The sequence below is a fragment of the Macaca fascicularis genome, chromosome 12 (assembly GCF_037993035.2).
Source record: "Macaca fascicularis isolate 582-1 chromosome 12, T2T-MFA8v1.1".
In the NCBI taxonomy this organism is placed as follows: Eukaryota; Metazoa; Chordata; class Mammalia; order Primates; family Cercopithecidae; genus Macaca; species Macaca fascicularis.
The window spans coordinates 86319275-86335926 of NC_088386.1; the positions used below are offsets into that span (position 1 = coordinate 86319275).

At 41.7% G+C, this 16652-nt stretch overlaps 2 protein-coding genes across 10 annotated transcripts in view; one reads left to right on the forward strand and one right to left on the reverse strand.

Moving 5' to 3' along the window:
- Positions 1 to 7705: 7705 nt before the first annotated feature.
- LOC141408201 (uncharacterized) lies at positions 7706 to 16628 on the reverse strand. Its single transcript, XM_074009595.1, has 3 exons — positions 15068 to 16628; positions 10554 to 10619; positions 7706 to 8350 (listed from the first exon to the last, which is right to left on the reverse strand). The coding sequence occupies exon 1, from the start codon at positions 16415 to 16417 to the stop codon at positions 15434 to 15436; it is 984 nt and encodes a 327-aa protein (XP_073865696.1). The 5' UTR covers positions 16418 to 16628; the 3' UTR covers positions 7706 to 8350; positions 10554 to 10619; positions 15068 to 15433.
- Positions 13615 to 16652, forward strand: part of NAB1 (NGFI-A binding protein 1) — a 45230-nt gene continuing 42192 nt past the window's right edge. For 4 of the 9 annotated variants that reach the window (XM_005573761.5, XM_015432501.4, XM_005573767.5 and 1 more), the window contains exon 1: positions 15923 to 16211. The gene's annotated coding sequence lies outside the window, so the exon portion shown is untranslated. Of the gene's footprint in view, positions 13731 to 15599; positions 15815 to 15922; positions 16253 to 16652 lie in introns of those variants that run through there. The other 5 variants (XM_045367414.2, XM_074009594.1, XM_045367415.3 and 2 more) reach the window with 3 other exon arrangements.

Consider the following 16652-nt stretch of genomic DNA (forward strand, 5'->3'; position numbering starts at 1 on the left):
AACCCGTTAATGCTGTAGAGGACTCTTGTCCTAACTTGCCTTCCCACCCACCCTTGCAGTACTCTCCCATACCCATCCAACAATTCAGACAAGTTGCTGCTCTGAACACTCCATTCTTTACTTCTTTGTGCATTGTACTTCCTTGTCCTGCAATGCCTTCCTTTCTATTTTTGCCTGTTGAAATCTACTTCTTTTAACGTCCAGATTGAATGTCACCTTCCTCTTAAATGCATTCTGCTCACACCCTCTGAATGAAGCTCCACCTACTCGGACCACCCACAATTTGTACTTTACTTGAGACACATATATCATGCCTTTGAATTATACTAATTTTTGCAATAGTGTCAACTCCACGAGTAAAGTGAAAGTTTGAGAGTAATTCCTACTTGAGAGTAAGAATTTTGTTGCACTCAACTTTTCCTTTTTTTTTTTTTTTTTTTTTTTTTTTTGAGACAGGGTTTCGCTCTTGTTGCCCAGGCTGGAGTGCAATGGCGCGATCTTGGCTCACTGCAGCCTCCTCATTTCAGGTTCAAGTGATTCTCTCGCCTCAGCCTCCTGAGTAGCTGGGATTACAGGTGCCCACCACCATGCCCAGTGGAGATGGGGTTTCACGTTGGCCAGGCTGGTCTCGAACTCCTGACCTCTGGTGATCCACCTGCCTCGGCCACCCAAAGTGCTGGGATTATAGGCATGAGCCACCGCACCCAATCTGTATTCAACTTTTCATCTCCCATGTCAACTGGTACAGTGCAAATAGTTATGCACTCAGCAAATGTTTGTTAAAAAATACATGTGTGTACCTAGCAATAGAGAGATAACATATCAATTAAGTTGGCCTAGTCAAATTATTTAACTTTATTAAAATAAAAAATGATAGGGCCAGGTACTGTGGCTCACACCTGCAATCTCAGTGACTCAGGACCCTGTCTCCACAACAAATTAAAAAATTAGCCAGGCATAGTGGTCACATGCCTATAGTTGTAGCTGTTTGGGAGGCTGAGGCAGGAAGATCGCTTGAGCCCAGAAGTTTGAGGTTACATTGAGCTATGATTGTGCCACTTCACTCCAGCCTGGGCGACAAAGCAAGATTCTGTGTCTTAAAAAAAAGAAAAGTATCAAATGTCTGTTATATGGAAGACTCCAGGTATTTACTGTTTCAAACTTTTCTTAAATTTATTTTTTTAAAGTTCAGATGTACAAAATTACAAATAATAATATAATAAACACCCACATACCCAACATCCATATTAAGAAACAAAACATTACCAATATAACTGAAGTCCTGTAAATTCCATCCTTCTACACCCCTTTATGCCTCTACCATAGTTAGGCAAATCCTGAACTTGGGGATTAATCTTTCTAAGCATTTATTTTTATTTTAACCATACTACACATGTATTTATAATGTGTGTTTGTTGGATTATTTAAGAATATTCAATTCTGCTATACAAAATAAGACAAACACATAGGGAGAAAAAAATGAAACTAAGAATTGAAGCAAGTAGCTTATGAAACAGGCAAAATTCCTACAAAATGTAGTAGCGCATTTGTGTAATGAACATAATTAGAAAGAGATGGAAAGAGCAAGAAACACATAATAGTCATGATACATGAGGCCCTGAATCATCCAATTTTCATGACGTACTGAAGATACTTAAGGCATATCAGGCATTCTCTATTCAAAAGGTTTTAATTTGGCCAACCATTGGCTCCTCACATCCTCTGCAAAAGAAATATAAATAAAATTCATAGCTGCTGATTCATACTGACAAGCTACCGCCGTCAACCAGACCTACTTTGCTCCCAAGACTTTAGAGCAAGTGTGTGTTTTGACCCCAAACACCCCTGTCTGTGGGGCTGCTTTGGTTAAATCTCAACTCTGATCTTTGCAAGCAAACCCTTGGTTAGGAAGGCTGATGTGGCAAGGAGAGACAGGACTGAGGATTCAGGTGTTCTCATCTTTCCACCCTGCTTCCTGTGACACATCTTAAATGTGTTAACCCACTCCATGTCTTTCACCTAGCTTCTTATGGTGTGTTTTAAATTGATTTAATAAGCCAAGTGATTCGAGGATTTTGTTTTGGTTCATGAGCCTTTCTTGTTCTACGATCCCTTGAATAGCTTGCCTGTTAGTGTACTTATAGGCTACCATTGCAGCAACAATGGTTGTTGTTTCCCACACAATAGCATTTGCAAGTTTTTAATCTGGATAGAAATATATTCTACACATTCAACAGAAATTTTTTTTTAAGAGACAGGGTCTTGCTCTGTCACCCAGAATGCACTCATAGCTCACTGCACTCATAGCTCACTGCAGCCTACAACTCTTGGGCTCAAGGAATCCTCCCACCTCAGCCTCCTGAGTAGCTAGGACCATGGGCATGTGCCACCAAGCCTGGCTAATTTTATTTTTTGTAGAGCAGGGCCTTGCTATGTTGCCCAGGCTGGTCTCAAACTCTTGGCCTCAAGAAGTCTTCCTGCCTTGGCCTCCCAAAGTGCTCCCAATTTACAGGCATGAGCCACTGGGTCTGGTCTTGCAACTTGATTTTTGGTCAACTTGATCAACATCTTGTTTGTGAGATTCTTCCATGGGAGATATGCATATCTATTTCATTCATTTTCATAGCTATATTCATTGAATATTTCACAATTTACCCATAAATTCTTCTGTTGATCTAATGTACATCATTTCCAATTTTTTTCTATGCTGCTGTGAATATTCTTGTATGTATCTCCTTGGGCACAGGTAAGAGAGCTTCTCAGAGAAAATACCTAGGAGCGCAATTTCTGGCTCACAGAGTATGCACAGCTTTAACTTGACTAAATACTGCCAAATTGCTCTCCAAAGTGTTTGTGCTAATTTATACTCTTACCAGAAGTAAGTTCCTATGTTGTTTGTTTTTTGAGACAGGCTCTCCCTCTGTTGCCCAGGCTGGAGTGCAAAGGCATTATAGCTCATGGCAGCCTTAACTGCAGACTTAAGCAATCCTCCCACTTCAGCCTCCCTAGTAGGTGAAACCACAGGCGTCTGCCATCATGCCTGGTTAAGTTTTTATTTTTTGTAGAGACGGGATCTCACTATATTGCTCAGGCTAGTTGCGAACTCCTGGACTCAGGTGATCCTTCTGCCTTGGCCTCCCCAAATACTGGAATTAAAGGCAGTTCCTATGTTCTTAATCCTAGCCAACACTTTGTGCTGTCAGACTTTAAAATTTTTACTGATCTGATGAATGGATGAGCTCTGCTCACAAAGAATCATCTTATGGCATTTCCTCAGTACTTTAATTATGAGGAAAAAAAATCTGTGCAAATTTTGTGTCAGATTTTTGGATTTTCTCATTCTCTGCTTAAGGCCAAGTAAGGTTTCCTCTTTCTATTTCCATCACTGTCAGCACCAAAGGAAAAACTTTGCAACAAAACTTGTTATATTTTTTCAGAAAGATTAAAGTTTGGAAGAATACCATATTGGAGGCTTTAAGTCTCAAAAATATCCCTCTGATTATACAGGGGCATAAGAAAATGAATTTAACTGCATCCATGCAAATCAATCATCACTAAGCGTATGTCGTAATGACGGTAGGTCAGTAGTGGAACAACTATGACTCACAGGCTGAGAATGCCCTCATTTAAGAAATTCTACAAAGTTGCTCCCTACCCCCAGAATATCTACCCCAGGGGCTTGTTCCATGCCTCAAATTCAGCTACTAAAGTACTGAAGTCCAAAATTTTCATATTTAAGAAAACTCCAAAAGAAAACACATCTCAAAAAAAATTTTTATAAGTCATTAGCACCTTATTTGTCACATCTCTTAAAAACACAAAAGGAATGGGCCACAGAACCTGCAAGTGCTAATAGGGCATAAGGTGGAGGCCACCCTCAACTTCTTCCCCTCCCTTTATCCACAACATTCAGACAGACAAATCTCTGTTCTTAGCATCTTGCTTAAATATTTTGGATGGCTCCCCAAAAGGGCTACCTGTATTCTCCAAGTGTGGTCTAGGGGTCCCTTCTGGCTTCAGGTCCTTCACTAAGGTAATCATTTAAAAAGTACAGATTTCCCAAGTGCCAGCCCAGGCCTACTCAATCAGTATGTCTGACAGGGAGATCCTGGAATCTGTTTTCAATAAATAACCCAGTTTGATTTTCTTAAAGAGTTTTTCACAATTGAGAAGTACAGTGTACAGAAAGCATAAATGTGCAGTTCAGTGATTACAAAGTGAACATCCACATAACCATGGTCCAGAACAAGAGAGAGAGCCTTGCTTGCCAGCACTTCAGAAGCCCCCTTGTTCCCCTTTCAATGATTTCTCTCTTCCCTTAGTCATATCTATTATTCTCATGTCTGACACTCACAGCTTGATTCTTGCACTCACTGGTAGTGAGAACTACAGCTACAAGATAAAGTCCAGACTGCTTAGCATGTCAGAGGCGGCTCCTGCATGATTTGGTCTCTACAATTTCATCTTCTGCCTCTGCCCTCTTCATATGTAATTCTCAAGTCATTTGGAATCAGTTATGCTTCATTTTACAATGATTTCCGTAAGTTACTGCTCATGCTGCCTCACTGCCTCTGTGCTTCTGTACTTGTTGGGGAGTGCCTGCACTTCCTGAGTCTTAATTTCATCCTTCCAGACCTGTCCAATTGTTGCTTGCTTACAAGGCCTACTGACTTCCACCCCTCTGCCCTACCCAAACCAGAACCATCACTCTTTCTTTGTGTGACTAAGAACATCTTATAATGTGTGCAAGTGCTTGTTTAATGTGTATTCCCCTTTCTAGACCAGGAATTAGGGCAGATATTTTTTAATTTTCTTGTGCATATAGGCTTAGTGTGTATCCCTCAGTCAGTGCTTATTTGTTGAACAAGCAAATAGTCTCCAGGTATAAACATCTTTGGAAAAGTAGCACACTGCAACCTTAATAACTCTGGGTATATTTGGATCAGATCACGTTCCTCCTTGTCAGGAAACAAATGCAGACATCAGTAACACACTGGGTGCCGGAGAGGAAGGTGAAAGCAAGTGAAGAAAGTGGGATGAAACACTGCAGGAGCAGGAGCGGGGGAGCTAGTGATGTTGTCTGAAGGGCTGCCAGAGCCTACAGAGCAAGGGACAATCAGAGTGCTCCCGGCAGCAATGAGCCTTCCCTTCTTTCTCTGAGAGGGCTCCCAGTTGTCAGACCACTTTGCTGCATGGGGAGCATGGACTGTTCCAAATTCCTTACATCTTTTCCTGCCTCTGATTGTCCTCACATTGTCCATCTTCTTCTCTGAGTATCCATTCTGCTTGCAAAATGCCACCTTTTAAGTAAGTAACCTGCCTATTTTTGACCTTAGCATCAAAACTCCTATCCATCCATAGTATGTGAGTGGGAGTGGAAGGAGACAATGAGCCAGCCACACAGAGGGGCCTTGTGTAACTGCTTGGTGCTCAGAGGATCTGGACAGAAGCATCTGGGCAGCCTGCCACAGGAAACTTCACAGCAATGTCAATAGTCCCGACAAAAATGAACCTTGACTACTGGGCAAACTGAGAGGGTGGAAGGACAGGAATGAGCATCACTTGAAATCTACTGATGCTGGAAAAGATACTGTAAAGCAAAATTTAAAACCAAAAAGTAGTTAATAAATTTAGGCCCCTTCTACTGTATGGGTCTGAAAGAGAGCCATCACTGGTGGTTTGATACCTGGGGAAAGGGTGAAGGCAGCTTTGAGTGGAGATGATCAAGGCAGGTCTGGAGCCCACACTTGGGAGATGCTTGCATCTGCAAAATGAAGAAAGAACTGCAGTCTCAGAGAAAGGGGGCTCTGCTATCCTCCCCTAAGGAACCATAGCAGCAGATGGGTCTCAAGCAGCACTGGACCAGTTTGGCACATGGTGGGCCAGTTTTCTGCAGCTAAACAGGGACTGGAACAAACAAACAGGGCATCAGAGGTGGCCCAGATGCCAGTTCTGTCATTGGGTGTGAAAGCCCAGTGAACGTCACATTTTGAACTGCAAAAGCTCTGGGACTGCATAGGTCCCCGGAACAGGAGGATCCTCAAGAAGATATAAAGAGATACATGCTTGAACGATTAATCAGGAAAAAAAGACTATTTGTGACATCAGATTTAAAGCCGTTCAAGCCAACTCTATATCTATAAATATATATAAAATCAATATTAACACATTCAATTTTTTTGTAGCTAGTTGGGTGATAAGGCAACTCAGGATTGTATCTGAATCAGCATGGTGAAAGTATTTGGTGTGGTGGGGTATCTATGTCTTGAGGGTCCACCATGTGTCAGATGGTATACCCTCAAGACATGTAGTTATATAGGACAGATGACATACTAAGTGCTTGACACATACTTTTTAGCTCCCAGTTTTTGTTGACCTCCTGGTTTTTGTTGCCCTCTGCAAACAAGTGGATAAATACATACAATTTTGTTTTCATTTTTATTTGTAAACTGCTTTTGAAGCAGAACCTTTGTTAAAAAACATTTATTTTCTTCCTGATTTTCAAAGTAATGCATGTTTAATGTTGTGTTTTTGTTTTTGTTTTTTTTAAGACAGAGTCTCACTCTGTCACCCAGGCTGGAGTGCAATGGCATGATCTCGACTCACTGCAACCTCCGCCTCCTGGGTTCAAGTGATTCTCCTGCCTCAGCCTCCCAAGCAGCCAGGACTAAACATGCCACCATGCCTGGCTAAGTTTTTGTATTTTTAGTAGAGATGGGGCTTCACTGTGTTAGCCAGGATGGTCTCCATCTCCTGACCTCGTGATCCACCTACCTCGGCCTCCCAAAGTCCTAGGATTACAGGCGTGAGCCACTGCGCCTGGCCAAAATGTTTAAAAATTGAAAAAAGCATAAAGAAGAAAATAAAAATTATCTATAATACCATCACCCAGAGATAATTACTGCTAACATTTAGTAAATTTCCTTCCATGTTTATTTAGGTATAGAGATTACAGGTTGTTTTGCTCTGTTCTATTTTTACCCATAACATTATGAGCATTTCCCAATATTATTAAATATTAATTGAATATATTCCATCATATAGATGTAATACAACTTATTTAACCAATACATTATTTTTTATTTTTTCCATTTCACAAATAATGTTGTAATAAAAATGTATAAACTTAAATGTGTACAAACTTAGCATAATATCTTAGAAGTGAATTTGTTGGCTGAAATCATATAGACATGTTGAAACTCTTGGTTCGACTTGCCAAACTGCTGTTCTAAAGGTTGTTTATTTTTTTTACCAGCAATGATGAGCCCCTAACCTCTGCAACACTGTGATTATTTGGAACAGTTTATTTAAGGAATATAATTTATAGTTGGAAAAAACCCTTACTCTGCCACTATGAGAAATTATTATAGTAAGGAATGAAAAAATACAATAGATAGAAAACTTTAAAGTTCTTGACTACCACGTATTATTGCCAGTCCTGGGTAAGCTGAGTCATGATGTATACGTCCAGGTACACAACAATATAATTCAAACTGTAAAGATGTAACTTTGCAATTACATGCAAACAGAACTACGTTTGATTTATCTGTATTTCAGTAGTTTAAAAGTCTCTCATTGTAGGATACATGCATTGTCCTTTCAAAGTATCCACTCCTAGAAGGCAGTGTTGAGTAATTTGTTGTGACAGTTCGCCAACTCATCAATATTAACACATTCAATTTTTTTTTTTTTTTTTTTTTTTTGGTAGCTAGATGGGTGATATGGCAACTCAGGATGATATCTGAATCAGCATGGTAAAGTATTTGATGTGCTGGCGTAGTTTTTGAACCCATTCTCCTTTTCTTTCCTTTTCCTGACACTTACCTCTTGCAATCCAAGCGAAGAGAGAAGACTGGCTGCTGTTTCTCTGTCCCTTCTCCCTGCAGATCTGTCCCAACTACTCCATCCCAACACTCCCATCTGTCCCACGTCAAGAGGCTGGTGTAGAGGAGTTTATGTGAGGACGATCTCTTCTTTGCCCCCTCTGCCTTTTCTTTCCATTTCTTTTTCAGGGGAGCCCTGCACTTGGTACTTTTTCTTTGGCTTTTCACTTCTCCCAAAATAGTTATGTCTACTTTAGTCACTTTTCATAAGTACAGACACATCTTCTGTAATCTCCATTCTCTTTCCCCACTTCCTTCCAATTCTTGCCCATTTGCTTTAAGAAGGGCTCCCTTCCTTAACATGCCCTCTTCCTATTTCCTTGCTCCTTTCATGAAAAAGCCAACATCTTGGCTGACAAGTCACACACCTTTGTCAAGGAAACAAACAAAATCCTCCATCCACCCTCATGTGGAGTGCTTCACAGGGGTACTCCAGCTGCTGAGTCCTTTGGCTGCAGTCCTTTGACCTAGAAGAAGAGAGAAGCCCAGAGACTGAGCTGGGAGAGTGGGCACAGACTTGCCATTGATCTCAGCAAACTGGGTGGAGAAAGGCAAAGCCAAAGCTGGGACTGTGAGGAACAAGGTGGCCAAGAATGCAGTGTGCAGTGGAAGACGGTTTGAATACATTCCAGAGATGGGGAGCAGAGCACTGTAACCTACTCTCCACCCTGGCTTGTGTTGTTAACAGACAATTATTAATGGCCAGGAATGAGCGGACAGTAGCCAGTGTGGCTGAGGCCTAAAACGGTGTTACAGATTAGTTAACTATACAAGTCCTGCACAGTGGATGCTGGGAGAAAAGGGAAGGAGTGGGAAGAGAAGATAGAGTTGCAGAGTTTTAACCACTGTTGCCAAAGATAGGGGATAGAAGAGAAAGAAAAACAAGGCTCTAATCCTTAAAAAATTTCCCAAATTTCTCTTAAGAAAGTCTTTTCAAAAGTTTCCGTTTACATTTCTTCTGTCTTAAACACAAATTTTAACCATAATTACTATTCAGTCAATTAAATGCTTGGTTGTACTTACTGCCTAATATATTTTTCTACTCTTTCTATAAGCAATGTGTAGTATAAATTTCCTTATCTGTAGAAATCAATTGGATTAGATAATTTCTAGGATCCCACCTAATCCCCCAAAGTTTATAATATGGTATTTTCACTTGTATTTTATAAGCACTGGTAGCCCATCCTGGGAATCTAACCATCTTGGGTTTTTTGTTGTTGTTGTTTATTTTTTCTTACAACAGAGATTGCATTATAAGTTCAAAATAACCAACTTATAAAGAAATAAACAACTGGAAACTAAACTAGTTGCATGTTGAATTTCTGCAAGGTATTTGAATATATTTTGAATACACAAAAGAAGATGAACTAGGTAAATTTTATAATCCTTTATACCTTAAAATTCTATAGTATCTTGTAATAAAATACAATGGATGAAGGTTTGCTTATTTTTCAGAAAAGCAGATATTTTTAAAGTTGTGGCTCTTGAAATTATGAGTTATTATATATTCCTATTAACTTGTCTTTAAGAAACTTATTTATAACCTGTATATATTTTAAAATATTCAAATCTCCATGCATTTACAAGTTTATTTAGTCTACAATACACTTCCAAAGCTTTGAATTTCATATTGCAAAATAAGGGAAATTTTAATTATATTCTGGTAATATGAATATTGTACATGACTCAGTTAATTGTAGGGCTACCACCACACAGAATGGAAAATTTGTTAAGTATAGAATTGTTCTGAGGCAATAATAGGCAAGAATTATATTGTATCTTAGATCTTGTAGGTCATAAGCCATAATGTTATTCTTCCTCTCCTCTAAGAACATTTTAAATCTATTCTTTTGTTTGGAATTACTGAAGCATTTTAAAGCAAGAAATCTTTCCAAAAGTAATAAATTAATGCTCTTTCAGTGAGATTTTCATTCAAAAGTCAAAATCACTACCAACTTCCTACATTTTTTTTTCGCTGAAAACTTTTTTTAGTTTCACAAAGTGGAAATGTTTTTTTTTTTAATTTGTCAAAAGAATCCCCTATTTTTGCAAATGCTAAAATAATGCACTAATCATTGAAGCAGTTTTCATAACAATTTCTTAAAACCCCTTTTAAACATATATTTACTGAATTCAATAGAAGTATAAGGCATAGTTGCTCTTTCCAAGGGGGCCTTACTGTATACTTAGGATAAATATAAATTAAGTAAAAATGCATAAATAACTATGAGCCTTCCATGTGGTACAAAAGAGAAGTAGAATGGGAGTTAGGGAAAGCAGAAGCTACAGAGGAAGGTGGAGCTAACGGTGATCTTCAAGGAAGTTAAACTGGACCTTTAAAGATGGGAGAAACACTTGTGTCAGTGTTTCTGAAACCTCCAGCACTGACTTGGCTGCTTAGAGCTATTTGTGTAATGGTCCAGACATAGGCTGTGGGACAGAACTCTTGGCCTCAAAGCCTGGCTCTCCCATGTTACCTAAACAGGTTATTTTAGTACCCCACATTTCAGTTTCCTCAGTTCTACCAGAGAATGAAGTGAATAATACTGCATACTTTATAGCGCTGTTACGAGGATGAGATGAATTAGTACCGATAAAGTGCTACAGCACTTATTAGGCACTCAATACATGTTAGTTATTATTTTCTTGCACCACTAAAATAGCATTTACCCTTGGGAGGTGAGCTTGAACCCAGGAGTTCGAGACCAGTCTGGCCAACATGGTGAAACTCCGTTTCTATAAAAAACACAAAAATTAGCCGGGCATGGTGGTGCGCCTATAGTCTCAGCTATTTAGTAGACTGAGGTGGGAAGATCACTGGAGCCTGGGAGGTTGAGGCTGCAGTGAAAGTCGTGATTGTGCCACTGTACTCTAGCCTGGGTGACAGAGTGAGACCCTGTCTCAAAAACAAAAACAAACAAACAAAGAGTTTACTTAATAGTTCTCATTTTAAAATTAAGGGTTTTTGCTCAAGGAAATCTATTTAAAAGGTATTTTGAGATCATTGTTCTAAATGCATAATGAATCTAATTTGCCTCAATAGAAGAAAACCATAAAAACAAATACAAGGAAAACAGTGCTATTAAATTCTAGCTATATACTGAGGCCTGCCAAACGCTCTGAGCTGAAGCCTGTTTCCTCGTTGTAAAAAAAAAAAAAAAAAACAGAATTCACCAAGTATTAGAGGGATTACAGACATACTGGCACCAATTTAAATTTCTTCCTTCAAAGGACTGAAAGAATTGAAAAGGGAATAGCTTGTTTCAGTATGTGGTTTACTGTTATTTAATGTCAACGTTCATCTTCCATATCGAATCATCTCAGCATGCTTCTGTGCTTTGACAGAGTCATCAGAGGACAAAGTGAAGGAGCAGTGTTCATTTACCATTGACTGGTCTTGTGTTCAAAGGTGTGTCATATATACTGACTGTATATTTTCAGTGGCATACGTTATATTCTATTTTCCATGAATTTCAACTTCCATTCAGAAGCAGAAAGAAATTATTCCTTTTCTTTAATTTTTAAACTTGAGAGCAGCCATAAAAAAAGAACGAGTTCATGTCTTTTGTGGGAACATGGATGGAGCTAGAGGCTGTTACCCTTAGCAAACTAACCCAGGAACAGAAAATCAAATACCTCAGGCTCTCACTTACAAGTGGGAGCTAAATGATAAGAACTCATGGACATGAAGAAGGAAACAACAGACACCGGGGTCTACTTGAGTGTGAGGAGTGGGAGGAGGGAGAGGGGGAGAAAAGACAACTATTGGGTAGTGGGCTTAATACCGGGGTGATGAAATAATCAGTACAGTGAACCCCAGTGACGCGTTTACCTATGTAACAAACCACATGTGCCCCTCAACCTAAAATAAAAGTTAAACAACAACAACAACTTGAGAGGGGAAATCTGGTTTTCTGAGAAGGGAAATACATCTGGTGATCTGGCTGTGTCCTGTGACACACTCCACAGTACGGATTAAAATTATGAACAGGCCTGTAAAATAAGCTTCTCCCAAATCTACTCCTAACAGGTAAAAAACAAAAACCACGTCAACGACCTGAAAGAAGGCTTTCAAATTTTTAAAAAAGTGTTTTCAAAATTTAAAACTGTACAAGTGATATTTACTTAAGCCATCAGAAGTAGCTCTGTCTTGCCCTTACTTTTATAGATAAGGAATAAGCCTGGGATGATATTTGCAAGAGAGAGAGCTAAGAATAAACACATGAATAATAGATAAAAAACAGAATTTGATATATTTCTCAGGCCACTTTCCAAATGGTGTTAAAAATTCAGAATCTGGTGTATTTATTAACACTTTGTCATTTATTTAAAAAGAAATTCTGTACCTGAAAATCTAATATGAATTACTTTACAACATTCTAAAATTACTTCACAATTTATACACTGCTTCAAAACATATTCTAACTCTTAATATTTTATTGAAAATGTTATCAGAAGTAGGTATCACATATTTTAGACACTTCTATTAGGAAATACAATTCATGCTAATAATATCTACAAAATACAAAAACTGTTATTCATGTTTTCCATTTCATTTATTCAACAAATATTTATTAAGTGACTAGTATGCGTTAGCCAGTGTTCTAGCCACTGAAGATACAGCAGTTAATAAAATGCCATAGCTAATAAAAAATTCTGCCTTCTTGGAAATTACATCCATGTCCTTTAGGCTCTTATTGAAATGTAACATGAAACGTGATTTTCCATTTATAAGAAAATTATTTTTATTTTACTGTGATTTGCATTAGGAGTATTACAAAAATAATGTAGTCTCATTCCTCAGTAATTAGTTTTTATATTCATCTTTTAGAGTGCATGAAAAGATAATAAAAACTATAAACAGAGACAAAACATTTTCCTTTGTCTTTTAGACTTCCTTTTGTTCTCCTTATTTTCACTGTTTTATAGCAAAGCCCTGGGGGCAGGGAACCATCCATGACTTACTTGTCTTTGTGTTCCAAGCATCCAGCCCTAAACCTGGCACATTCTTGATGCTCAACAAGCTGTACTGAATAAATGAGTAACTTCAATGTACAGGTATTTATAATAAAATCACACCAGGAGAAACCAAAACTATTGCATGGACGTTTAACAAAAGATATCCAAAGTGGTCTGAATGGGAACTATTTGTGTTACCACATTCTTACACCTGTCTGGGATGCCTCCAAGAACACACTAAAGCCTTGAAACTGTTTGATCTCTTCCAGAGGGCCTTCAGAGGATAATCAGACACCATAATTGTTACCTTCCAGGATGGAATGTGCATCTCTTTGCTTTCCTCTAACAAATCCTCAGAGCGTGGGAGTGGGAGAAGACTGTGTGTGTGCTGGAGTCCAGAGGAGGTATTAGGGATGGCATGAGTGACAAAAACTGGTAAGGTAGAAAAAAAGAATCCATCGTCTGACTTGTCTCACATACAGGCGATGCTTCAGTTCTTTTTGAGCTACCATATTGACTACAGTGTTGTCATATAAATATATGGAATTGGATGCTTAAAAGCTTAAAATTTTATCTTTCCTTCATTTTCCTTCCTCCCACCACTTCCCCCAGCACCATAGGGCGTTTAAGGCAAAGTAAAGTGGGCCAAAAATGCCATTCTTAATGTGGGAAGAATACACTATCTAAATGTGCCCAGAAAACAAACAAGGATAGATTCCACTGTTTAACTGTAGAAATCAGTTACAAGTCAGAAGAAAAAGTTATCTGCCCTGACACATTTCCTTTTCAGCATCATGTTCAGCCGGACACAGACAAGCTTGGGAAGAGGATTTAATGTTGTTTCTTCCAACTCTGGAAACAATTCCACTTGAAGGCTCAATAGTTCAGGTAAGACTACTAATTTTGTAACTCATGAATCAGTGATTATACATCTTTATGGAAAAAAGTTCTTTTTCTCTAGCTGTTCAGAACCAACAATGTTTGCAAAACATCAAGATTCCAGAGAGGAATTAGAAGAGAATTTTGCAGATTTCGTTGCCTGAACATTACCTTCCCCACCAGCCAAGAAATTGGCTCAATCTTCTTTAACATAACCACCTTTCTCTTTAGTAGAACAGGATCCACAGCTGCAAAAACCGTGACAATTAGGGAGACTAAGAGAAACTTCCAGCAGTGATTTCTGCAGTTGAAGAATTTCAGGAATTAAGCAGACTTACTCTTTTGAAATATCAACTCAACTACTCCAGACAAAACCTGTCACTAATATTGAAAAGATTTAACTTTAATTATATATATTCCATTGTGGCATTACTCATTTCTATAACATGATTTCGCAAAAAAAAAAAAAAAAAAGGAGGTTCTGTATTTTATTAAAGTCTTTTTCTTTCAATATCATCATCATCCTATCCATTGCTGCAACATAAAGATGTGGTCTGAAGAATTTCCCATCTCAAAGAATGCCTTGTATCCCCATCAGCGAAGTAGGCACACTCTGGGAGGCCAGCCAGGATGTGGGAATGGCCTCCTATAAAACTGAATTTTTATGTGTATGTTAAAATGGGATTCTACCTGTGTTTGCAGTAGTTTTATATTAACGAATGCTCTCTAATCTTCAAGAACACAATGCTAAAATTCTTTAATTTTTCCATTTTTTGCAAAGAATGGAAATATCGATTTAAAAAATAGACTTCCAAAATTTTTTTGGCAATAGCTTAAGTACTTTTTTTTTTTTTTTTTGAGACGGAGTTTCGCTCTTGTTGCCCAAGCTGGAGTGCAATGGCACAATCTCGGCTCACTGCAACCTCTGCCTCCCGGGTTCAAGCGATTCTCCTGCCTCAGCCTCCCGAGTAACTGGGATTTCATGCATGCGCCACCACGCCCGGCTAGTTTTGTATTTTTTGTAGAGAAGGGATTTCACCACGTTGGCCAGGCTGGTGTCGAACTCCTGACCTCAGGTGATCCGCCCGCCTCGGTCTCCCAAAGTGCTGGGATTACAGGCGTGAGCCCTGGCCAGCTTAAGTACATTTTTGAAGGTGCTTTAATACTCCAGTTAGCAAAGTTTATGCAAACAAAAAAATTCTATATTGTGCCTTGGGAACTCTAATTTAACACACACTAGCACTATACTAGCGCCGTAGTTTTTCTACACCGTGGACACAGAAAACATTAAACAATAAAATAAAAGGCAGATTTTCAGGAGGTTAAAAAGGTTGGAATTAAGTTACCCGGCTAGCTCGACAGTTGTCAAAGGTGTACTTCGGACTCCCTGGCTCTATTCCTCCCTCCTCCTCCGGTCCCAATGCCAGGGCGGAGGTGAGGAGGGGGCATGATGGGCGAGGCAGAGATGCTCTCCCAGCCGCCGGTTCTTCCAGCGCCGCGCACCTGCCGCCCCTTCCTCTGTGCGGTCGCTGCCACCCTCCAGCCGGATGCCTCGCCCCCGGGGCAGGGGCGCACCTGGACCACCTGCCTCCCCGCCTCCGCCCCGAGCTTGCGGGGGCGAGGGGAGCCCGGCGCGGTTTTTTTTTTTTTTTTTTTTTTTAAAGTCAGCCTCCTAGGGGATGTTGGATTTGGCGGGTGTGCTCTTTGAAATACTATATCGGGAACCTCACACATAATTTTTTTTTTTTAATTGCAAATCTTCCCAGTTCACTCCGCAGCTGGAGAGCAGGCCCGAGGCGGCGTCCCCCACCCGTCTCCCTCCTGGTCGTCCCCTCCCCGCGCCCGGAGCGGGACTCGCGGGAGCCGCCCACTCCCGGCGCCCACTTGGTTCCTCCCAGCTGCCGTGTGAATGGGCCGCCCTCCGGATTCCGCGGAGGGGGCGGCGGGAAGGGGCCGAGCCCCGGGCCCAGCGGCCGCCCCCGCCCCCGCCCGGCGGCGGCCCACGCCGGGATCTGCGTCACTCGGCCGCGCGTGGGCGGGAGCCGGAGCGGCGAATGTAGCAAGAGCGGAATCTCCCAATGTGACAGCGCGGGGTGGGGGAGTGGAGGCGGTGGAGGCGGGCGGGGGAGGGGGAGGAGGGTGCAGCCCGCGCGGGGAAGGTAGGGTAGGGGAAAGCAGGGGAGGGGAGGGCAGGGCGCGGCGGGGGAGGCGCTGCCGCCGCCGCCGCCCGCGCGCCGCAGCCCGGAGGAGCCGCCGCCGCGGCCAAGCGAGCGCCGTCGGGGCGGGTGGGCGGGAAGAAGCGGCGGGCCCGAGCTAGCGGGGGGAGCAGAGAGAGCGCGCCCACCACCTTCCCTTCCCCCCTCGATGGGAGCGGGGGCGTCCCGGCTCCTGCAGCCGCCAGAGGAGGGACAGCCGGGGGCCGTCGCTTCGGAGTTGGGGCTGAGCAGTCCTCGGGGAGAGCGCGCCAAGACCGCTGCAGCCGCTGGCTGAGTACGTACCGAAGCGGACGGTCGCCACTCCCGGTCCGCCAAGTACGGGACGCTTTCGCGGCAGAGCGGCCGCGGGCGAACTTGGGGCGGCGGAGTCGCGGGGCCGCGCGGGCACTTTGGGGGCGGTGTCCGGGGAGTGGGCTCCGCGCGGCCGCCGCCGGAAGGAGAGGGCGGCCCCGGGCTCGTGTGGGCGATTCCCGGAGACATTCGGTGTGCCAGGGCCGCGGGGAGCGCGGCCCTGACTCGTGCATTTTCCCTCCGAGAAAGCTTGGGGTGCCGAGTCCGTTCTGCTAAGGGGGCTGGGGGCGTCTCGCGGCGCTCGGAGGAACCGTGGGGCGCTGTGGGGGTGTGCGATGTGGATTGTGAGCGCCAGCCCCAGAGTTTTGCAGTCGCCTTTGTCAGGGCGGTCTTTTTGTTTGTTTACTTTATAAAAGTGCTGCAC

Coding starts and splice junctions, on each gene's coding strand:
- LOC141408201 (XM_074009595.1), bottom strand. CDS start 16,417: ATGTCTCCGGGAATCGCCCACACGAGCCCGGGGCCGCCCTCTCCTTCC.